The following is a 25786-nucleotide window of genomic DNA, read 5'->3' as shown; positions in this document are numbered from 1 at the left end:
ACCAGTTCATTTTTTTGCGCTCCATAGGCTGCAGCAAGTAATAAACAGCTTATGTAATCTCCTAATCATCAACTCAGCCAAAAAATGTCATAAAACTCTGCAGTATACAGCACCTCGCAATGATTTTTGTAGCCTGCAGAAACCGTATATTATGAATATGGTTTCCTATGGGTTTTTTTATTTAAATTGTCATTATCCTCCATTTGCAGAAAAGAGAAAGACTTTCTTTTCTTATTAGATGTTCCATTTTAAACCCATATTTATTGCCTTTCTGTATGCTTGTTAATTCTACTTGGAGATTGTTGCTTGCTTTTATTGCATTGGAAAAACGATGTAAATATCAGAAATATTAGGGACAAAGAACTTCTCTAGTCGTTCCTTCTCTGCCCCCCTCCCACCTAGAGTGTTCTGGGCTTCTCTCAAATTTCTAGTGTTACTTTGGCAATTCATCTTATCCTTGCATTCCCCATCCATGTGTGTAACCAAAATTTTCATCTTTGATTCCTTGCTCCCACTGTAGGATTTTTCTCCTTACATATCTTCTTTTAAACATTTTTGTCCAGCCTAAATAGCATGAAAGTTTGTTTCCATTACTTCCCATGGGAGGCTTTTTTTGTGGTTTGCCATCACAAAGCATTTTTATAGTCCTTATTTCCCATTTCATCATTTCACACCCATTTTTAGTAGCCTGTGTAACTGTTGCCTATTATTTGTTATTAACCTGTTAATGCATTATGTTTTTTTTTAAATGTTTGTTTTTTAACCAGATCACTGCTGTTATAAATTGTTCTCTGAATCTTAATCCATCTTAATTTTTTTAATGGTAGTACTTTCACAAAGCATTATAAATAACATACTCTGTTTCAGACTGTGATATGAAATACAGTGTTGAGTATTTTCTTCTCAAACCATTTTAGAGGTAATTTTTCAGTTTTCATGGTGCTGTCATTGATGCCAGCCGTATCTCAGCTAGTCTTCCTTTGTGCAATGCATTGAAGAGAATTGATTTGAACAGAATGATAGATCAGTCTAAAAGTTACTTTGTGCAAACTTTTTAGGGTGATCTTACAGTATCAGAAGTATTTGAAATAGGTTTATGTGCCTTCAATTATAGGGAAAACTACCTTGGGATTCTTTTGAAGGACTTCTTCATTAGGTATTGAAAGCCTGATTTGCTACTCTCTTCCAGTTGATCCTCTGCCTTGCAAAACTGGCCCTCTTGATTTTGTTCTGTGCAGTTTTCAGTTATATATGTACCTTACTTTACATATTTAAATATATGTTCAGATAAAGTGATTTGACATGGGCTTGAACTAATACTTCTGATGCCGAGTGTTCTTGACTCTAAAACTGTTGAAAAGTGGGAGCACTCAGCTCCTCAGCACCTTTCCAAGCTACTATGTTGCTCAAATGTCAGAAAATTATTTTTTATGGGTGGCAGAAACTGCCTTCTGGAAAACCTTCTTCTTTCTTTACAATTTGAGCTAAGCTGTTGCTCAGTGCTGTTTGATGAAATTGTAGTGAATTATGTATTTTTATGCTCAACCATTTCATGAAGGAAAACAATGTTTTAAGGTGAGCTGATAGGAGTGTGAGATGCAGTTCAACATAGCTGAGATTCATCTAAGAGAAGTAAATGCAACACACATTGAAGAGGAAGTGTAATGGGAATAATTTCTGAAAAGGAATTGCAAATTCCTCCCTAGTGCAAGGAGGGAGGAGAAAATCCTGGCTCTCCTTTGGTGGTGCTGTAGACACAAGCAGAGAAATCCACATAGAGGTTTATGGGTCATCGTTGCCTGTGGTACTCTTGCTAAGTACCTTAATAGAACAGTGTTTGTGAAAGGATACAAGTGTAAATGGTTTAGGAAACTACAGAAAGATTTAAAAGGGGGAAAATATGGGTGTTGTAACTACTTACAGCTTTGGCACTCTGTCTGCTTGTTTAATTACTATAACACATTTGACACGGTTGAAAATTTTGAGTTAAAATCTTTGTGTGTGTTTTATACAGAATGATGTCTTTTATATTTTTTCTCCTCTGGATTGATCAGTCCTTTTTTTTTTAGGCTTTATTGCTGTAATACAGCTGTTGGTTCTTTTTCTTTTTAATGCTCAGCCCTTGGCCAAGGTGCTTTAAGGGGAGGAGGAGTAGATCAAAATAATAATTTTTCTTCTCATAACATTAAGATAGGAGTTTTTAAATGACTCAAGCCAATTTATTGCAGAGTAGATTCATTGCAGATAGACTCAAAATCTATCGGATTGATTGACGATGCTGTTCTATCGATGTGTCTGTTCCAAAAGAGAATGTGGTATAATAGGTTGAAGATTTGATGAATACCATTTTGTTTAGAGAAAATTATATTTGGTGCATTTAGTATACTTGTAATGTAGGAAAGACATTGAAAGTTACTTTCAAAAAGTGTCTCTAGGAAGGCTTCCACTGCTGATACCAAGCCTTGTGGTAGTGGACAGATCTGACATTGCTCCAGTTCCAGGGACATCCCACTGCTGAAAAAACACAAACAAAATACATTACTATGGATTTTGTAGACTGAAGGTTTAAAAAACACCATCAAATTCAGAACTTTAGCTTCAACTTAACTTGTGTACAAGTGATATATATTCCTCTCAAATATTGGTGGGTTAAAATTGTCGTAATGAAAATGTTTATAATTTTCTAGATCTCTCTTTTATAAGTGAGCAGCTTGGCTTGCTCATTGCCTTTGTGAAGTGGAAGGTGATACTTCTTTTCAAATTCTTCTGATTTATGTAATCATTTTTGTGGATTTTATGAAATAATACATTTTAAAATTAGAGCAATTCATGAAACCACATAGTATAATTGCTAACAATGCATGTGAAGTCCTAAGATTCACTGGGAAATAAACGAAGAGATTCCTCTTACCATTGTTTTATTGAATTAGTGCTTCCATCTTTACTTTGGAGATAAAAACAGTATTAGATTGCGTGTTGAAAGTTCTTTTTCATCTTTTCCATATTAGTTTTACTTTCTGAAGCATGACGTCTCCAAGTTTAAATCGAATTTAGAGCAGAGGCATATTCTGAGTGAAGCAAGTAAGACATACAGGATGAAAAAGGTTTATTTCCAATTCAGTCTTCTTTATGGTTTATGTATGACAGAAATGAAAGGCTTCTCCCAAATGAGTTCTGCGTGAGATGTTTGTTTCAAGTGGTTTTTGACACAGCGTGCTGATTCCATGATTCAGCTTTCTATCCCACAAGTCTGTGGCCTGGCATTCCAGCCAGTTGTGTTAAATTGTCTCCAGGCTCTCCCTTCTATATTGAGGTGAGGAGGCATAAGGACCAACAGTTGTTGGCCCTTCCTTGGCCATCACTTGGGCCACTTCTACAGTAGCCTTAATTTGAAGAGTCCCTAAGCTATGGCATACTCCAGCATTCACACCTTGGTCACTGGTCAGACTGAGGTGGCAAAAAGAAAGCCATGGAGGAGGCAAGGTTGTGTTAGCAAGCAGAGAGCAAGACTCTTGCCCTGTTTCTCAGTCACCTTCAATATGCATTCAGTAATACCCATGGCTTTATCTCTGCTCCATGTGCATGGGAGAATGGAGATTTCAGGATGAAATAGGGTTCTCCAGGAGAGAACATGATCAAAGCATTATTTAGTCCTGGTGCCACCCTTCCAGCGATTATCATAACTTCATTTATTTTCCTCTCAGCTCTGATATGCAGACTGCAGTTTTCTGTGCTGAAAGAAATTATGACTATTATTTTGATTATTCTACTTGGGTAATGGCATGATTTCTGTACACGCAGGTGCCAATTTTTTTTTTCAGTTGGAAAATTGAATTCAGAGGTCGATATTGATACAGTTGAACACCTACAAATTTCAGTACAAAATATGAGACTCCTAGAGTTCTAGTTAGTTGCTTTTGATGAATTGAAATAAATTCATATCTCTTATTAAAAGCCCAGAGAAGAAACCAAAATGCAACTCTGTATGCATGATTCTTCTTAAAAATGAAGGCTAAGAAAATCCCAGTTGTTACATATAAGACATAGCTTTTTAATTTATTGCTCAAGCATATGCAAAAAAGGCATTAATTTTCAGTAATATAAAATTCTAGATATGTAGTGCCTGGAGCTATGGTTTTGAACCCAAATTGCATGTATTTACTAAGCCATATAGCTCTGCAATGTGGAAAATGGAAGTGCATTTCAAATGTGTGCAGGGATTGCTATTGCTAAAACCAGTTGCAGTTTATAAGTGAGAAAAATAAAGCTTCAGATGGCAGATGAAGAGACACCTTTATTGACTCCATGTGCTTGACTGCATGAGGTGTGTTCCTGAAAATGGGAAGCAAGTGTCATATTTTAAGGAATTTCAGAAGTCAAGCATCAAGGGGTAATAGAGTTGGCCTCTAATTTCAGAAATCACAGGCTAATGTTTGAGAACATTTCACTTCCAAAATTTATTTAAAGCTCTGCTTAGCACTCAGTTTTATGACAGTAAGGATTTTTAGCTGGAAGGCACATCAGTTATACTGTTACCTACCAGACTTTTTCACTCTAACAGCATACACCAATGGCCTCTAGGAATGAAATGCTGCTACTTACATACTGGTAGAGGTGTGGCTGAACTGGCCTTCAGTCTTGGTTTCAAATGCATGGGTTTGCATCCTCAAACCCATTCTTTTTTGCCTTGAACAAAGTATGCTGCACTTGTTTGATTTATTTCTAAGAGGAGATTTTTTTCATTCTGAAAGGCTTGTTGCCTCCTTGGTGTTTAAATATTTTAACTGGCATTTTTCTATCTCCTGCCTCCTAGAGTGTCCATTATCCATTGCTGCCATATGTTATCTAAAGGCTGAGTCTTGGAATTCTCAGTAGGCAATTCTCAGCACAGGTGCTGCTCATCTTACAAAGGTCTTATGGAAATACAGGGTTTGAACATGTATTTCATGTAGAATTGATTCCACCCTTTATTCCCTCCACCTAGAAGTAAAGATTCAATATGAACACAGTGTAACTCTTTCCAAGATGATTGAACTTTTGCTTTCAGTACAGGTGTGTAAATTTTTTAGAAAAGTACCTGTTTTCCCTCTAGATGAGAAGCTTCAGTACAGGTCAAAGTAAAACAATGACTTTCACCTGCTCTTAACTTGACCATGTTCCTGTATGTCTGCTTCTTTTAGTATGAATAGGAGTAGCATGGTAACTGCCACCAGTAAGATATAGGAACATAGTGAAATATCCCTTTGCATGTTCCAAGTGATTATTACTGTAACCAACTACCCATCATCCTTTGTGAAAGATGAAGGGAGGAATTTAAATGTATTTTCTGTAAAGCAGTTTTCTTTTAGTTACTCATAAATATCTGTATCTGCTTTCTGAATATAGAATTTGAGCCTTATTAATACATAATACATAAATTTGTACAGGAGCAAAAGATTCTTCTACCATCTGGACTCTTAAAGCAACAGGTTTAAAGATGATTAGAATACTGTGGATGAATATAGCTTCTATTTTGAAAAAATGCAGGATAGGTTTAAAAGCAAATGGAGGACAAGATTTCTGGGTAGGCTTACTATTTTTTGTTAAACTAGACTGATAAGACTGGAAAAATTAATAAGCTTCTGGGCAGTCAAACTTCTTTTGAGATCTGAAAAGGAAGCAGCAGATTTCATAGGTAAATGCAACTTGACAGCAATTAACAGTTTGTTTAAAATCTAGTTAGGGTAATTAGAGGTTTGTCCATCAAGTGGAAAATCCTAAGTGATCTTAACAGTTATTCAGCAACTCGTTTACTAGAGTCATAGTTAGATTTCATATATACTACTTAGTTTTTTCATGTGCAATTGTCTTGTACAGATACCCAGATTGGTCTATGTTTTTAGCACTCTGCTCTCATGCTTGATAGTGTCTAAAAGCTGGAATGCTGTTTATAGTCCTGCTTGTACTCATTTCACATTTGGAGGGAAGAGGGAGTTTGCTCTAAAATACAAAGTGATTAGTGGCAAAGTCAAAAAGTTTTTCTACTGAATTACTCCTTTGTCAAATGGCACTTTTATTTACACGCAGGGTATTTGGACAATTCAAATGAACAATGAATAGTCCTGACGCTTCACCACCACAAATTGGAGACTGAAAACAAGAGGATAGAGGGCACAGTTTTCATGTTAAGCTTCCTACCCTGCACTACTGCTGAGGGGATGAACTGCCACTTCTGCTGTGCTGTGACAAGATCTGGACAGGATATATCCGGAAGACTATGTGGGAAGGCAGATGATGGAATTGTTTGAGCAATGCTGTCACATATAAAGACATATATTCAGCATCATCACAAGCAACAGTGAGGCAGAACACAAACATGTGAAACAGTACTTTCTCTTTTTTCCTTTTTCAGAAATGAAATTCTTGCATTTTTTAATGAGTCTCATGCAGAAATGCTGATTTTCTTGATAAGGGTATAGCAGCAGTGCTAAGAATATGGCAATTTAAGCATTTTTCAGTTTAGCAATGCTTACCCAAACCTGAATGAAGGAAGTCAGTCAAAATGAACGCATCTATTCCTGGTAGATATTTTTGCAGCAACCTTACAAAGTGAGCAGTAGCAGTGTAGCTTGGATTTCTCTTTACATATAAAGTTACTGTTGTTTTGGATCTGGATTGCAATTTTGGTTTAATTTTTTTTTCCCAGTGACTTTGTAATGGCATTCAAATTGATTCTAGCTATCCATTTCAGACAGATTAATTTATGAATCATTTTTTAAAATATAAAAATTGTTCATAATTCTTTTAACTCCTTGTAACTGGTAAACCAGAGTAGCTCTTCTGTAGCAGCCTCCCGTTGTACTGCAACTGGAGCTGTGGGTTTTCTCTTACTCCAGAATTTGTGCCACTTCAGCTCTGAATTTTGTAATACCTAAAGTCTTTCAGCAGTCTGTTTGTGACTGAGATTCAGAGAGGTCCTGTGTATTCTTTGACCTGAATGTGTTCATCTATAGAACAAGGAGAAGACTGCTTAGTTACTGCCAGGAATATATAAATACCTCTAAAGGTTACAAGTTCTCTCAAAGTGCCTTGTATTTCTGCTAATTTCATGTTAAGTAGAAGACTGTGTATATTTGTAGTGGGTGTAGTGGGGGAGTTCAATCATCAGATGTCAAGTTATGTTTTATTTTTGTAATGATTTGTGCAGTTGTTAATCAGCAGCTGACTCCTCAGAGGGAACTTCAGGGAGATCATGTATTTAGAAACAATCTGGCTTCTAGTATTTTTCTCTCCATTGTAGCTTTCTCCCTTTGTTCTTTTGTTCTCTATTATGAAGGACATTTGCATGAAAACAAGATTTTTGTTTCTTAAGAGTTCAACTGCTCCTGCTGCTTATTCCCCACCTGGCCATAATCCTCCATTTGTGACATCTCAATTGGTGGCTGTGCAAATGATTATGATGTCAAAGACGGGATTATGACTTCAGGTGAGAAACAAACAGCAGGAACTGGTGAACTCAGGAGAAATACACATCTAGATTTTTCTCTAACCGTTTTTATGCTAAAAGCACAAGGAAAATGCAGACCACAGATTATGTATGCATATATAAAATAACTGATGTATAAGCAAATTGTATCATACCAGTGAGTAAAATGACAAATCTATTTTTAAAATTACTTCAGCTGTTCTTATTCTCTAGTTTCATCTACAGAAAATTACATACTATCCGGCAGAATAATATCCAAAGGCAGTGTGAGCAGGACATATTTATTTGGCTTAACAGGTTGCAACTCTTGTGAGGAACTTATTTTGTTATAGCATGAAGTCCTTAATTCAATTACAGTAAGGTTTGATGAAAAATGTAGGATCAGACTCAAACTGTGGATTATTATTATTAACAAGGGTCCTGGTGACAATGTAGTTTTGGACCAGATCAAGTTGATACAGTGGAAGGTTATTGAATTTGTCTGAGTCTTTATGCTTAGTTTTTTCCCCTCCTGTTTAATAATGTGTTCCTGAGGAACCAACTCCACTGCCCCCAAAAACTTAATTCCCTAGGTGATTTTTGCACAGTTTCTCCTTTTGAAAGTTCTTGTCTGCAGTTTGAAGTCCTATGACAGTAAATGACATATATGGCTCTGCAGTCATTTGCCATTGTGCATTGGGGTAGTGGGAGGGAGATATTTGCTATAAAGCTTTGTAGGTATAAGAATTACAATGCAAGGAGGATATGTGTGTGTGCATGTGTTACAATACCAGTTAATGTAACTAACACCTGAGATTATCTCTTCAGTAAGTTAGTGGCGGGTTCTGAAGATAATGCTCTACAGAAATCTTCTCCAGGGAATTAGCTCGTATGCTTCTGCTGTTGGAGTTGTTACAGTCAGTTACCATTTCTGCTAGCTAATGCTAAGATCATCACATTGGCAATTTTTAGTTAGGAAAAGTTTCCCCTTCTGCTTTATTTCAAGAATGCGTACTTACAGGTGCATTCTATTTTTCTTTTGAGGCGTTTGGCACTTTTTTGATGTAGTTTGTGACATAAATGGAAGAAACTGTATTATCCTATAGGCACTTACTGCCCTGTGTTAGAGTGAAAATAGAAAGGGAGGAGAGGGAAATCATCAAATTTGCGGTTTTGGTATTTGAAATACTCCCAGCTTCAGAGAAAGCATGGGGAGCGGTTTTGGTTTTTTTGCTGTTGTTGTTGGTTGGTTGGTTTTTTCCAAACATAATTGAAGTAGTTATCTTCAGGAACCCAGTAATTAAAATTAGAAGGTTTGTAACATTTTTATTGCAGGCAGTTCTAGTGGTAAGATTAACATTAGATAATCTTATCATGAAATAACCAGGCACCCTGTGATGATCTGACACATGAGAGGCTTCACAGAGCTTCTGGTCCCCCAAGGGCTGTGATTGTTTTATGGTTTTATCTTATGATAACTGTGCTTTGGTTTTGCCCTTTTCTGAGAGTTTCATACGGTACACATCCCCTCCCATCCCCCTGTAAATGTGTAATTTAACACTACTCTAGGAAATGGCAAATCAGCATGAAACTATTAATCTTATCTTGTACCATGAGACACACACTGATCCAAGAGATCTGATTACTTTGCTTCTGGTCATTATCCAGACTGAAAGCTGGGCTTGGGTATTTGTATCATCAACAGTTCTACCATCAGAAAGCAAAAGATTTCAAAAATAAGGGGAAATTCTATAATCAATCCAGTTTAACATTTCATGACAAAAATACAGTGTGGGACCAAAGTCCTTTTACTTATCATGTAGCAATCCGCTGCAGTATTAAAGCCCTCATTTCTGCCCTGTGTCTACAGCTTCTTTTTCCTGGACATTTAAAGCATAATAAAGGACTTGAATGTCAGGCATGAAGACTTTAAATAATCTGCAGTGATTTTAATGAGTTTAGTCACAATTGCCACGGGTTTGTTGTGCTTCATAAGTATTTCTGAGATGGAGCTTGCAGTCAGACTCTGCTGCCAAGCTGCTTTTTGGTCTTTTTGAGAAGGACGGAAACTGGCTCCTGTTCAGTCCTGCAGAACTGGACTAGATTGAGCTGCTCTGGAAATAGCCAGCTGCATCCCCTCCCCTCCAATGAATATACTATGAACAAGAAACTCCGTTTTAATTTGTATTACAGTTCAGCTAATTAAAGAAAACTCATTTTAAATACCTGACTGAACCAATGTGATTTGGGTTTCTGCTTTACTCTTTTTCCTTCTTCCTTGTTTTTTTCCCCTCCAAACAGTTCTTCTGAATACTTGAGACTTCACGTCTTTTCCTCCATCAAGTTTGTGACACTTCAAAAGATATACTTATTTAATATGTAACTATGAGGGATGCTCAATCTGCTTTTTACTTCTCTGATAGGATAGCGCTTTCTGCTCTGCAACAATATTTGGATTTTTTTTCTTTTTTTTTTTCTTTTTTTTTTTTTTAATTTACAGATCCCAAGGGACTTTACAGATATGAAAGCATACGGTGAAAATTTCTTCTCTGCTCAAGTGGATGGTTCAAACTCTGTTCCTGGAGGGAGTGAATTTTACTGTTGACCTAATTCTGCTCCTGTTAAAGTTGGCACTGAGTGGTTTTAGAGATTTTCAGCCTCAAAGCGTTACTATTCTTTGTTGAATCCAGAGTTTAAGGAGGAGAGCTGAAGTGCAGCTCTTTCAGATGGAATAAGAAAGGCTTAAGCCTGGTAATCAGAATACATTTATTAACTAACTCTATCCAAAGAAGTGGCCTGGGAACCCAGATAGAGGGTTCAACTTTGCATTAGAATTTTGTCAGAACTTCAAAAATTTATACCTTTTGGCATCATGGCCTGTCTCTGCTTTCTGCATCATGGGCTGTTCCTACTTTCAGCATTTGTACAGACTTACTGTGCAGATGGAGTTCACAAAGTTGGGAAGGATAAACCAGAGGAAAGGTAAAATATAAAACCACAAACTTCTATGGTTTACCCTGGGAAAAAGAATTCCCATCAAAAATTGGTTCCCTACATGAGAATAATTAAGGTCAAATTTCAGTTTTTTAATATATACTACATTAATTGCTATGGTGGGGAAGAGATTTTTCTTTTTTTGTATGCATGTCAGGATACTAGTTGGAAATGGCACAAAAGAGGTATGGAGTGCCTGTTCATCACAATAGAGTTCTTAAATTGGCACAGCACAACAAAATAATGGTTCTCTATTGAAAGGAAGCTCCACATCTGCAACTTGAAAAGACTGTAAGGTAGGGGTTCACAGCTGGAACCTGTCCTTCCATGTCCCTGTCCTGCAGCTTGTAAGCAGGGAGACTGTTTTGCTAACTATTAATGTGAGACTAAGATCATATACTTAAGTATTTTGCATATTTTTGTGTGCCTGTGACCAAGGCCCAGCTTTTTGCAAGGATGTCCTTTCTCTGGCTCTTGCAAGTGCTGAGACTTTGAGAACTTTATGAAACTGAACTCCCTTTAATAAACCTGGGGGTGGTTTTACTTGGTCTTTCTGTCCAGACTGCCACAGAGTGAAAGCGATTGCCTCACAAAGTCATTGGTGCCCTGGAGTAGTGAAGGGCCTTTCAATTTATTCTTGGTCATGCCTTTTTAACTTAATGTTCTTCTTCACACAAACTGGTAGTGATGGATGTCCATTCAGACAACCTAATGGCCTATGGTTACCATAGAAGAGCCTTTATATCAATATTCTGCAGCTGAGACCCATCAGGTTGGACTGTCAAACTGCTCTACAACACATCCAGCGCCATTTTATGCAAATAATAGCTGCGACAATATTGCTATACTTTATGGTGTTAAGCAGGACTATAAAAGATCTATTTCCATAGGTCGAGAGGAAGTTGATCTTTGTCACTTGATGTATCAGAGGTCATTTCCCTCTGTCAGTGATTGCCACCTCCAACAGTACTAAACCCACTTCAAGATGCCCTCAGCTCTTAAGGAGCCTCAGCCATACATGGAATGTCTGCTCGGACATCCATTGTCACATTTCAGGTGTGGTGGGAATGTTGTGGAGTCAGCATTTTTGTGGTGAGCTTCAAAAGGCAACAGCTGGCTTACCCTGGGAGAGATTGCTATTTGCTCCATGTTCCTATTCCTTGATTCAACTTTGCATGCAGTCTTTCATTAGTTAATTTATATACCTCTTTGACATACTGCAAACCTGCCAAAGAGAAAACATTTAATCTCTCACTGAAATCACAGCCTGTATGCCAAGAGAACCTTGAATTTTTATGTTCAGCAAGCAGAGCCTTCCAGACTCCCATGAGATCATTTGCCTGTGTTGCTCAGAGGTCTCAGGGACTCGTGTGCCATGCAGAGACTGTCAGATTAGGAAACAGATTATGAGGTATCACACTTAGGTGTAACTTCTTCAGGACTCATTGTATTTTGCACAAAACTTCCAGCTAGATGTGTTCTTAGTCTAAAAAGTTCATTTCCTTTCAATTTGCAGAGTGCTCTTCTTACATAACTGTAAATTAAGATGCTGACTTCTTGCTAAAGCAAGAGAATCTGACAAGAGCAGGGATATGAACTGTGGAAAGACTGAAGCAGGAAGTGGAAGCATAATATATATATATAAAATATATATGCCCATGACAGAGTTGTGGTACTACTCAGGTACAACTTAGTGTCCTAAGGACTTTGGTGGCAACTCGAATGCTCTATTTCTACTTGTTCATTTATCTCTCTGTTGCATTGTTGCAGTGTGTCAGGAGCATGCATGCTTTTTCAGTACTACTCTAATATAGGAAATAGTCTGTGGTCTCATTTCTTTGGATTCCAGCAGGTTAATTTGTAGTTTCTTCACTCCCTTATTTCAATAAATTAGTCACCTTGCATTATAGCGAGTTTTGGCATGACAGCAAGTTTCTAGATGTCAGCTGCTCCGGACTGGCTGTTTCCACTCTAAGCTTCATACGCAGTAGGAGAGACGTAAGAACCCCTCTTGTGTTTACTAAGGGTTAGTATGGGGTGAAAAAACTACACAGGCTGGGGACTCAAAGCTCACAGCTTTGTGTGGCTAATGAAACTGTGAGCAGTCAGTTAGACAACTGCTGTCTTATAAATGGTATCTGTACTTTTTTGAAATGTGCAGAGGTCAACGACTATGGTTCTGACTTGATTCTTTTAGAAGATGTTCCTTATTTTCTGCTACTGAGACTGTTTGCCACGTAACTTGCACCAGCATTTGGCTCGTTAATGTAAGCTCTGTCCCAGTCAGGTCCTGGTGCGTTACTCTTGTTCCAGTCTTTGTTCTGGAGAACAGCATCATTACAAAATAAAAGAGTCCTTCTAAAAAGGTTTTATTTCTTGTGTGAAACTTCTTATTTGACAAGATGAAGTGAGTCAGTCTGCCTTTAATGGGATTGCACTGAAACGTCTGCAACTCTTGTTGTCATTCCTTGGCATGATCGTTACTTGAGGGGCAGATTAGAGGTCAATCAGCCAGAGCCATGAGGGCGCCCACAGCTAGCCTCAGGATACTCCCTACAAATGTAAGATCAAAAGGGCAGGCATATGAAAATTACTGTTTACTTTTTATGAATTATTTCCCAGAGATGGGATCATTAGCAGAATCCAAATGCTGTCTAGCTCTTAGTGCAAGGACACTCCTGACAGAATGCGCTCACTTAGGCACATCTTTCCACTCTTAAAATCAAAAAATTTTCTGCTTTTGCGTGTGTGGAATTTCTTTACTATTTAAATAATTTTCTGGTTTTTTTTTTTTTTTTTTTTTTTTTTTCTTCTTTTCCCCAAAACACTATCTCTACTTCTGAAAATGCTTTTAATTCCTAGATGTCATCTATTCTTTTATTTGTGTAGCAGAAGTATTTCAAAGCCTTCATCCATACCCCAAGGATGGGGCAGGAGACACCTGAAGGAAGTAAAACTTTCTGTAATTTTCTGAATAAGCAGTGGCTGTTACTTACAGTTCATCCCTGGCCAGTGGGTAACAGAATTATCTCTACTGCAAATACAGGGGAAAGGTGATACTGGCTGTCATGGTGGAGGTGCATGTTGGCAATTGCTGATTCAATGTCTACTTCTGCAGTAATCTTTACACATCAAACTCTGCACCTTCTTCTCCACATCAGTATCTGGCTTCTGTTTGATCACAGTAATCAGGGCTATTTAGAAGGGTCACAGTATATTTGCCCTTTTGTCTTGTGTCTGGAGCTGTGAAAGCATGACTTTGGAGCAAATGTTGATTGAATATTAAAGCAACTGGCAATAGCTGAGGACATGTGTAGCCTGTGATATGCTAAACTTGTGATTCCAAGTGGAAAACTGTTTGCTTTTTAAAGTTACTTTGAAAAAGTTACCTTGAAAACCCAAATACATGGTGGATATTACTCTTTAATGAAAACCAGTATGAACTTCCCTCTTATCGTCCAACATGTTACTACACTTAATGTGAAATAATCAAATGCTGCCCAGTGTAGCAATGAAGCTAAATCTGGTTGCCAACCAAAATAAAATCCCTTATAGCTATTTTTGTATGTTCTTAAAATGTGTGCTGAGAGATTAGGCAGTTGTCTTTCCCCACCCCCTCTGCTATTTTTCTTAAAATGTTTAAAAAGTTTAAAAAACCATGGAGAACTCTGTTCCAGCACTCTCCTATGATAAGGTCAGGGAGCAGAAAATCCAATGTTGTGTTCTTTATCTAAATCCTTATTCTTGCTAATCTGGCTAGACATTTTGGATACGTGTGTTTTTACTTATTTGGCATGATGTTTTCTCAACATCGTTTTTTTGGCATTTATCTTGACAGCAGTAGCTAGAGAACTTCTTGCTAGTGTTTAAATGGATAAGCTGAGCATCTCCCTCTCTGTCTTTTCCTTTTGGTGTTGGATAGATCTCCAGAAACTTTTTAATCCTTGCAAAGCAGTGGGCAAAGGAAATGTATGTGCAGATGAGTGAGGTTGCTGGGTCCTCCAGGACAGGGGTCTGCAAGTGACCATCTGGAGGTATGGGTCTGGGATTTAGTTTAGCAGCCTTTAGGAAGCTGAGGCACAGGTACTATATAAAAATAAGTCTATTGGTGCTAGGCAGAGTTTAGGCTTTTACTGAGCACACCCAATCTCAGAAGTTTTCTACCATGTGACTTGGAGTCAGAGTGGATCAGCAGTGGATAGGGGGTCATGCTCACAAGCTCATGCAATCAGGAGCCGGGACATGGTGTGCATTTCCTACAGACTGTACACTGAGGCACAATAAAATATCTAATGATACTATTCATCTCATCATTTTGTTATTGATATCCTCTTGTTCTTCTTGTAGTCCTCATGGAAAATTATGGTTTTAAGATATCTTTTTTCGCGTGTGTGCTTTGGAGGTGTTACAGTCACTTCTTTTTATGATGAGGTGCAACCTTAGACCTCTCTGAACTGTTATGTCTTGAAGCCAGTACCCAAATCCTGATGAGTTTCTACATCACTGGTGTCTCTAGTGCTGTTGGGACAGAAGAATGGTGGGCAGCATTTTGCCACCCAAATGGTGAGGAGTGTGAGATACACCTGTCAACTGATAGCTGTTAAATTAACATTTCCATTTCCCTCTGTGTAGCCTTATCTTTATAGGCAGGTGTATCTATGTTGGGAGAAGGGCTATTTTTGGCTTTACTGTAGGAGAGCCTGAAGGTAATGAGTTATGCATAACAAATCTTGCTTACTCCATAATTTCCGCTACTTTTCAAATTAAGGGCCTAAATTAGGGTTAGTGTCAGACTTGCTCTTTTGCTATGTCCTAATTTTGTTTTAAAAGCACATAGCTAAGGACTTTAATATGTTTTAGATTCAGAGCTTGTAAGTTATACTAAAATCCCTAAGGGAGGCAAAATAATTTATTAAAACCTTGCAAATGTTTTTGACTGCTGCATTCTATTATTTTCTATTCCAGTGGTAGCATACAGCCTCTGCTGCTGATGGGTGGAGGAACGCAAACCTCCAGGGCCCATTAGACTTAACTTGTTTACTGCATTGATATCTATATGTTAAATGACAAGAGAGTTCAGGTTATTGAATAATTTAAAATTCAGCTCTAATTGGTGTCATATGACCTGGAAAAGGCCATGGATGACGCCAGGAGCATGCTGTGAAATTCTTATAAATAATTCATAAATTAGATCATTCATTTGCCTGGATGTCTTGTTAAATGCAGAAGTTTGTAAGTAATAACTGATGATATAACACCTGTAAGTATTTAGTTCGTATGCTGGAAGGTAATCTACCTTGATGATCTTCTAGCACAACCTGCCAGAGTACAAGAGTTAATTGCACTAGGGAGAATGCACTACATTTATTTGGGATGGGCTTTGGCAAGGCGTGCAGTGCAGATGTTGCATTACACATTCTCTATCAGCTAGACAACTATTCTGTATATGCCCATGTTAAAAATGCAGCTCATAACTCTTTTGCCCTTATTTCACATGAACTCCAAATGCACTGGGAAATAGTAGTGACCTGCTCTACTCACAAATAGTATAGTTCTTGAAATATTTATCTAGGTCCTGAACTACTGATTCTTCAGTAAAATAAAGGGCAGAAGTAAAAAATTGAAGTCAGAAGATTGGGATTTTTTTAAAAATTATTTTTATAATGTTGGCAGCACATTGAATCTTAATAGTTGGACATGGTGCTGTAAAGATTAGTGTAGTGGCATTTTTCTGTAGTGCAAAAAGGAATGATACAGTTTTGTTTTGAAAAGCAAACATGTTTGCTTAAATTTAGTGGCCAGGTATTGCACTGCCACGTGTGGGTACCATGGGGGATTAATGGACATTTTGCTCACAGTGACTTCCAGGACTTGGCACGCGTACACCTCTCTTAAGTTTTCTTGGAGCACTGTATTATTTACTGCCTTATCAGGCAGTGTAGAACCAGTCTGCTGATCTGAAATCGGAGCCTTTGTTAGATATTATCTCTACAGTGTTTGGGTAGCTGGAGAAGAAGGGTGGCATGTTTATGAATGCAAAATATAAAAGCTGAGCGCCAGCAAATGCTCACATGCTACTTTGAATTCAGTTTTTTTGTGCACCTGGCATGCCAGCTCTAACCCTCTTAACAAAGATGACAAAAAATACTGAAGGCAGCACAAACATGGGAGGTGTTCCTCTGCTGTCAACTACCATCTATAGATTCACATTTTTGTGATGTGGTATTACTTTTTTTTAGCCTGTTCAGTATGTGGAGTTCAGTAGATTTTTACAGGAAAAATACAGGTTAGTGACTGTCATTCACAGTATCTTTCATTTGAGACCACTTGTTTTATTCAGTGAATACGGCTATCGTAACTATACATAATTTCTACAGAAAATAGTGCTTTGTTTCTTGCTTGAAAAATGGTTGGCTTACCTTAGGAGTTATCTACTGTATTTATCTTAGGCAGTGACAGAGACAGTTGTTGTACTATTACATGGCACTTTGTAATAACTGATATTGTGTTATTTATGGCACAGATTTTAACAAAGAATTATACGATTTAAAGAAAAGAATTTATAGCCTTCAGTAGATCGTACTAATATCCTTTAAAATCTTTATGCTTTTTCATTCTCCCTGATAAATTCTTACAGAATCTTGGAAAGAATAGCTCCTTAATCACTAGCAATGTACTTCAAATAGTCCTATAATTTTATGTAATTGTTCTTAAAATCAACATTTCTGTTGCCTCAATATCCTATCTGAACTTATTTTTAATACATCCTCCTCATTTTGCTGACAAAAGCAAGTGTTTATACTGTTGATAGACCTGAAACCCAAAGCCAAGCTTTATTCAGATGAGACCCATATATCAACCATTCAGAGTTGTGACTCAGTTCCAGCTTTAGGTCGTATACCTTGGTGAGGGTGTCAGCTAGGTCACTAATGGAATCACAGAATTGTTTAGATTGCAAACCACCTCTGAGTCCAACCAGTAACCCAGCACTGCGAAGCCCACCACTAAAACTCATCACTAAACACCACATCTGCATGTCTCCTAAGTACATCCAGAGCTGGTGACTCCACCACTGCCCCGGACAGCCTGTGCCAGGGCTTGACAATGCTTCCAGTGAAAATTTTTTCCCTAATAAATTTTGCTGACCGTGTCCAAAGAACAACTACACTAGTGAAAAATCTTAAGTTTGTGCCCTTGGTGTTCTTTCTGTGTATAGTAGTATCCACATCATCTTTAAGAATCTTTAAATCTTTGTATTTCTCCTCTGGTTGCTGCTTCTGTTCATTCTTCTTGTTTTCCTTTAGGGTCCCCACTTAGATCAGCACAACGGGCTGGTTCTGAATCTGTATGTTCCTTCTACTCTTTCTACCCCACCAAAAGAAACTCCTGAGCTGAAAATCCCGATTAGAGAAATATCCTCAAGATACAACTGAGAAGTATTTTATTTCATTATCTGTTTTTCTTGTATTCAGACATACTTCAGCTAAAAACTACAGACCCGAGTGCTATGAACTAAACTCCTAAGACTGTAAACATCTCTAGCAATTTTGCTCTGCACCCTAACAGCATTGTATTTTGCTGGGATGCCAGCTTTTGTCCCTCAGAGCACACAGGACTTCTCAAGATAATGATTTTGGGCTGATTCTTAAACATATTTGTACACGTAATAAAATCTATCAGGACCTTGCCTGTGACGCTCAGTTGCTAGTTCATGCCATGCAGTACAAAGCCCTTTTTGCTGGAGTCAGACTGTACCTGTGCTTCCTCTGGCAGCACTGTGAATTAGAACTGCAAAGCACACAAGTTGCATTTAAGAACAATTTGCACTGATCGTAATGCTACGTGCATAAAACTGGTGCACTGTTTGTCTGTTCATAGGAAGCTTTAAGGACTGGATGTTTGTTTAAACTCTGCGCTGAATCCCTGAACAAAAATTACTGGGGTTGTTCTAAAGACTTTGTAGACCTCCATACGTGTCTTCATCTTTAAATCTTTCTAAAGCTTGTTAAAACCATTTTTAGTGTCTCCTTGTTTCACAGGAGTTTCACATCTGATCAAGTCTTATTAACTCCTTACCTTACAAGGAGCAGTCTGAGTTTGTTTAAGCCTTAGTTAAAGGAACTTGTATCTTTAAATACAGCACAGCAAGCCTGGAAGAGCTCCATGGAGGAGAAAGCACAGCTGTTGCATCATGGTCTATCATGGTTTCCATGTGTCCCATAGGCAGTATCTTTCTTAAACTCATCTTGTAAAATTACCTTATTCCTTATGCTTGTGTGTCTTTAGACTCACAGTAGTAGGTGGGTCTTAGGAATATTTCTTTACTTTTCCCCTTTGCCTGGCCTGCATCCTACAGATCTGTCATGTCATTCACTGGTCCCTCATATGTGTGTCAGTCCATTTTCCCTGCAATGTCTACTGTCCAGCTGTATTTTCAATTAGGGCTTTAGCAGAAAACCCACAAATTACTAAAAATGTTGTTGACTAGTTTCTGACTCCCAATAGTTAGTTTTTATTTGGAGTTAGACCCTGCAAAGTACTGAGTAGCCATCAAAGGCATGTGGAACTCAGTCTTCTGCCTAACATGACCTCCTCCTTCTAAAGGAATAAGAAAATCCCACTCACATTCAATGACATTAATGAGAATTTTCCCCCCTGCAAACATATTGTAACTGTGAAATAACATTAAAGTTTCTCTGCCTTGTTATGAAGTCTTTAAATGTCAATGCCATTTCTGAGACCATCAGGGCAGACTTAATGGCAGCCAAGGTCAACAAATGCTAACTGGTACCTCTCTTTTAGGGCCTTCAGGGACTGTTAATAGAGTCTCAGCCATGAAGTTAATTTGCAGTGTGGACCTTTATTCTTAAACCTGATGATTATTTTGTAACATCTTCATTTGTGTGCTTAGACTTCTTAACATTCTCTTGTGTCTTCAGTCAGCAAACTGCTAAAATAAAGGTATTCTCAGACGCTTCATCTTTTGAGTTTCCTTTTTCTATGTGTGTTCTTTTTAACTATTTATGGGCTGCAGAAAGACAGGAATTTGCTTTCTGTGACCACTCTACACTGTCAGCCCTGATAGGATGCTCTAAGAATATCTTCAGGTCTGAGACCTTCTGCTGTCCATGGGGACTCAGAAACCCTCCACCTTGAAATCTCTTCCTGTCAGTGCCCTAAATGCTGTATAACCAGAAGCAGGTGATGAGAGGAAATGAGAGACCTTTCTGTATTGTTTAATTCAGATTAAATGCCTCTGTAGCCTTTATTTGTCTAGAAAATATTGCTGACAAGGATGGCATGCTACAAATAATAAATAACAAAACTCCGTCTTTTTGGCAGCATGTTGCATTTCCACTCAGTTGCCCTGCCAGCCCCTCTGACTTTAAAATATTTTAGTGTCCTGCACTTTTCACCCAGTCCAAGCACCAGACTTTACTCAGACATTTAGCACTGACAGTAATGCAAATGCCTCCAACTCACTGGGCCCTTTGGGGCAAAACATGACATCGCTGGCTTTCAATCACATGGCAGAGAGGATATATTTGTATGCACAAAACTGGAAATAATAAAATATCCGTATTCAGGTGCTAATCCACATTAATTTACATTCTGTGAAGTCTACAAGAAACTTGTAATTGGTTGTCTTGAAGGGCAGCTGAGTATATTTGGTATTTTGTTTATTTACTAAAAAAAGAATCTAAATTACACATATAAATGCTGCCTAGATTTGTGTTATATCTCTCTTCTAATCATTGCCTGCATTCCTAAATTTGAATGTTTTGGGTCTGGCTGACATAGAGTCTTGCACTCTATGTGCACAATACCTATCTATTGTAAGCATTCCTAGAGGGCAAATAATACCTTTTTTTCCATCAGTGGATTCCAGATTTCTCTGCTAAACTACTTACACTGCAGTAGTTTTGCTATCTTCAACAAATCTGGCTTCTGTAATTAAAAAGCCCCATATCTTTGTGGAAGGTCCCAAAGGCTGGAGGAGCTTAAATTCAGTTTGTTATTCAAATTAATGCACAGTTCTAGCAAAAGAAATCCATGTGCCTGATACACTGTTGTTGTGATGTGCATAAAAGCTCAAATGCTTAACTGCCTAGATGAACCGTAGTGCAAAGATGCTCCAGGATGGAACTAGGATTGTGATGTCTATTACATAATATCCATGACTATAACAAAACCACTAGAATTCACTTGTACTGGGTTGACAAATGTGAATTACAGTTGCTTGTTTTCTTCAGGGTTTTATCAGACTATAATCACTTGCCCAGCTTAATTGAAAAATCACTTACGTTTATAGCAGTATTTAAACATGTTTTGTATTTAAATGACAGCTTTTGATGTACAACCATTTTTTACAGAAAGTAGTTGGTTTTTATCTGTGTTTCTGTAAAGATATTTCAAAAACTCTCATCAAATTTCCAGCGGTAAGTAATATACCATTCAGCGCAAGGTGAAATGTTTTACATCAAATCTCCTGCTGTGTAATAGCCAATCAAAGAGTATTTATAGTGGCCGAATGGATTTTTTGGCTCAGTATTCAAAATTAAACATTTTCAAACCTTACCATTTAATGTTTTTTGCCACTCTTCAAGTTGATTTTATGTAACCCTAGATGCTCACAAGTACTTGATACTCTGACGTGACTCATTTTATGCTGAGGATCCTGCACACGGTAGTTTTACATTTATTATACTTATGTAGATGAAATGAAATGTAGATTTGATAGCAATTTGTGTCTGTGTTCTGGTAAACATTTTGTCGAGTTTGGCTGCATGTCCATCAACATGGACCAGCAGCTGTTTTGAAGAGAGCACATTTACCAAGGGAAATTGGTGAACAAAGATGAATTTTAGTGATCTACAGGAAATTGTTTCTCCTATTGCAGGTATCCAGTATGAAGAGTTTGTGCCAACAGCCCTTTTTGGGGCTGGACAGCTCCTACTTGGGTACTGGGGGGCCTTGGATTCTTCATAAGAACAGTAGAGCACCGAAGGGTGAAAGCCCAGCCCGTGTTGTGTTGTCTCAACCTTGCAGGAATAACCATGAAATGCAATACAATCATCAGGAGTATCTGAAGGAGTATCCAATGGAAAACGACTTACACAGAAAGTGCAGCAACGTGATTTCCCCAGCCAAGCAGAGGAGCCCTCAGCATGTAAAGCAAGCTCAGGAGATGGACCAGAGAGCAAGTGAATTTCAGAGCACATGCCCTTGGCAAGTGAGTCATGGCTGTGCCTGGAAGCACGTGGGGAGCTCAGGAAGTGTGGAAGAGAGTTGCTATGTCAGCCAGGTACTTAGAAAACACTCTGGGATTGTTCACAAAACTTGTGAGCACTCCAGGCCCTGTCGACATTCTGGTCTGAATCACAGCATGGACTCAGAGCCTAAGGAAACAGAACTGGCTAAAAGATTGTATGAAGAAAGAAGGCAGAAGCTGCTTCTTCAAAAAATGGAGCTGGAAATTGAAAAGGAACGACTTCAACATTTATTGACTAAGCAAGAAGCAAAACTGCTCCTAAAACAACAGCAACTACACCAATCCCGTATGGATTATAACAGGTGATTTTGAGACTTAAAATGTAAAAAAAATCTAAAATCTCTAAGGAGCATGTGGGAAACAGTTGATTTAAGTGGGAGAATAGAACAAGGCAACAATAGATAGAATAGAACAAGACAGGCAAGGCATACGGCACAATTTCTAAGAGCGATTCAGAGGAGATGAGACTTTAGTATGTTAGTGTATACTGTTGGGAAGCAGCATGACAGCTGTGTAAAGCAGCAGAGGAGAACAGTATGTGGTAGAAAGAAAGGCAGAAGAACAGCACTGCCAAAAGACAACACTGGAAAAGAGAAGCAGTAAAAGAAAATGAGACAATCTTAGTGCAGGCACTTGAAAGGAATACAGACATTTGGCAAGAGGGCAGTGTGAGCATGTATGACATAGATTGTGGCATTCTCCCTTCTTTCCTGAGAAAGGTCAGTTTTGAAGTGTTGCACCCTCCTAGGTCGGGGCTAGGAGAAGTGTGTTTTATAGAAAATGTGGAAATCATCACATATATATACACACACATATATGTGTGTTTATACTTTTTTATGTATGGAATATATGTTTTTCCCCCATTTATTTATAGAAAAGAGGGGAGCTCAGTGTAGCAAAGACATTTTCTTTCCAGTGATGTTAGTGAAAAGGGAGAATGCCAAAACTGAGGCACAATATGTGCTTAAAACTTGAAGGGAGATGGAGCAGCCATAGAAATGTGAGATCTGGCTTGAAAGGGCTGTGAGTTTGTTGCAGAAGTTAACACTTTTCAACAATGTAAATAGAGTGAGAAAGAAAGAGCAACTTCTTATGATGTTATTAAAGTCATCAGAACAGTGATTGGTAACAGGTTAAATTTGCCATTGTAACTCAGCTGAGTACCAGCATTTCAGCATTAGAAAAGAAAAACAATAGGGAAATATTCTGCAGTCTTTTGGATGAGGTGGTAGGAGTTTTTAACAGGGATGGGTATTTCTATACTGTTTTAATATGGCAGCTGCTGACAGCACCGCATGAGAAACTGCATTAGATGACCCACTTCCTACATCTGTGTACTATAACCACCATGAAGGAATACATCACCTTCCTTCCCTTCTTCATTTCAGCCCCCTGATTACTTTTCAAACTGTAAAAGAGTACTGTAATCTAGGTGGTTTTTTGAGTGTCTTCTTGAATTGTTGTTTATATTGAAAATAATGTGTATGTGGCTTTAAAAGTACCTGCCTTAGAGGAAATCACAAATTTGTGTGTTGAAAATGACTGAGGTTGCTAACAAAGGATTATGACTTCAGGTGAGAATTAAGTAGGAACAGATGGATTCTTAATCATCAAATACCTTAATTCTATGCATGCATCTCTCTAATGAAAAACAAGTAGATATGAAGGACATGCAAACTGAGTTTTTTGGTGGATGTTTTTTTCCTAATGGAAAATTTTCAGGTTCGGAGGTGTAAGTTCAGAAACAAATGCACCTTAAATATCTGTAAAGATGTGGTTGTTAGTACCATTATATCTAGTATAGCTACTTTTTTTTTCTTGAAAAAAACCTTTGTGGTTTACAGAGCTTTAGTTACTTAAAAAGAATTCCATGAAAAAATCATCTATAATCATTCTGAGAACTTGGTATTTTTGTGATCTCTTCAGAGGTGCATGTGAAATCTGCACATAGAGAGATTTGCCATATTCTCTCTAAGAAAACAACTAGAATATAAAGTGCTTTCTCTTAAAAATATTTCAGTATCTTTAGAATTAAATGTTTGATATTTAGAGGTAAATCTCTTTGGCATCACAGTTCTATTTCAGTTCCAGATATATAATTCACTTTTGTGCTTGGTAACAGGGTAATTTTATATATTGCTAACAATAAAAATTTGTTTAGCTAAGCCCAAATACCCTTTGCTTCATTGTCAGGAGGTTCTAACTGAGTTAGAACATCATAACAACAACAACAACAACAACAAAACAATACAAGAAAAATCCTTTTCGAGATAGTATTTATTTCTGTCCTTCTGCCTGAGTGGAGTTCTGATTAAGGTCCATTGTCATTGAATGATAAATAAGAGGTTTGACCACTTGAAGTTATTGGCAAATAACTTTGCTAATCTTTTAGCTAAAGTGTGAAGTAATCCTTTTTTTTTTTTTTTTGCCACACTGCATCATGACTGCTTTTAATTTTCCACATTTCTCTATTTAGCCTTATGTGACCATAGTGCTTTCAGTTTGCAGTTACTCTCTATGTGAAATAGTTGTTCAGCTGTCAAAAATGGTGTGTGTATGTGCAGTTCAGTGCGTCCTCCTGGTTCTAGCTTCTCTGGAGCAGACCAGTGAGGGAAACTGGAATTTCAGTCAAATAAAAAAGAAATATCTCTATCTTGACTTTTCTGTCTTTGTTGGAGAGAAAGGTGAAGGTGGAGTAATCTGTTAAAAATGGAGTATCATTTGTGAGCCCATAGTTTGAGGACACACAACCATCTTATACAAATTCTGTTCTATGTGGCTTACACATGATGAGCTTTTAGCTCTGATGCTGTAATCTGTAAATGAAACTTTTCTGTTTCCCTAACAAAAAGACTGCAGATTTTTCCGTATTGTTTTCCCTTTCTAATGCTGAAATGCTAGTACTCAACTGAGTTGCACCCCAGTGGTAACCCTTAGAAGCAAAGGCACTGGGTCTGAACCAGCCTTCCAATAATAAAATGTATTTGAAAGTGTAAAGATAATTGTGAAAGCTTCTGTATTTAGTGTGTATAAGTGCCCCATTTGTAGACACATAGGTCACCTTTTAGTGGCAAGTTCCTGGTGTGATTTGCCCAGCTGCAGAACCAATTAACTCATCTCTTCCAGGATTGGAGGCCCTGTGTCTGGTTCAGATGATGTGCCCATTGCTGAAGCACCCAGAGAACTTGCTCTGATGATGAATGGCAGCAGCATGGGGCTAAGGTAATTTCTCTCTTCACTTCTAAGTGCTTCACAGGGTCGGTATATCTTCTTGACAGTGTGCTGTTGCCTGCCAAGTGTATTTGTTCATGTGTTTGTTTCAGATTAAGAGCTTTTTTTCTGCAGGAGAGGTAAAATTCATTGACTGCTGTGTTTTATGAGTCAACTCAATACTTATGCTGACCTGTTACTACTCAAAGTTTAGGTGCTGACTTCCTGAAGAGGCTTCAGGTTTTGTGTGCCACCTCTTAGCCTGGTGCAAAATGGAGTTCTCACAAAATCTTAGTTTTAGTTCTTTGTTCTAGGTGCTGCTTGTTACTTTTTAAATTAAGATCAGAACATCTCTTTTGTGTTTATTTGGACTTGATGTAAATAATACATTATCCTTTCTTTCAGATAGATCTTCCATGGTTGGTGACAGTTCCTTTTTTCTACATAACTCTGCATTGCACCTCTGCTTCACTGAGATCAGAGCAAACCACCACTGAAATAACTAGAAGCAGAGTTAAGCCAATATTTAGCTCTTTATCTCCGTCCTGCTTGCTATTTGAAACTTCAATCAGTACACTGTTGTACTTTCCTTCTGTCCTATGCTGTCGCATTGAAGTTAATATGGGAAGAAGATTCAGCCTTATTAGGAAAGCAAAAAATAAAAACTGACAAGGTTTTCTCCTTTTCTCAGAAAGTAACAGCTTCTTGTTCTGTGCTGTAACTATAGGTATTCTTTTGAACAAAGAATGGTGGACAAGATGAGCTGCTGTACTTTGAACAACTCCTTCTTTAGTGACAAGAGAATACCTCAAAATAATAAACTTTGTTCTGAGAATGCTGGAAGAATTGATAATTCATTTATAAAC

General features: G+C 37.8%; 1 protein-coding gene across 3 annotated transcripts in view; it reads left to right on the top strand.

The window, feature by feature from the left end:
• Positions 1–25786, top strand: part of KIAA1328 (KIAA1328 ortholog) — a 176367-nt gene that overhangs the window by 95565 nt on the left and 55016 nt on the right. For all 3 annotated transcript variants that reach the window (XM_063423521.1, XM_063423520.1, XM_063423522.1), the window contains 2 exons: positions 21339–22012; positions 24837–24932. In XM_063423521.1, the coding sequence (XP_063279591.1) occupies positions 21339–22012; positions 24837–24932 (770 nt within the window). The remainder of the gene's footprint in view (positions 1–21338; positions 22013–24836; positions 24933–25786) is intronic.

Source organism: Prinia subflava, chromosome Z (genome assembly GCF_021018805.1).
Source record: "Prinia subflava isolate CZ2003 ecotype Zambia chromosome Z, Cam_Psub_1.2, whole genome shotgun sequence".
NCBI classification, from domain to species: Eukaryota; Metazoa; Chordata; class Aves; order Passeriformes; family Cisticolidae; genus Prinia; species Prinia subflava.
This window is presented reverse-complemented; position numbering and strand designations above follow the sequence as displayed.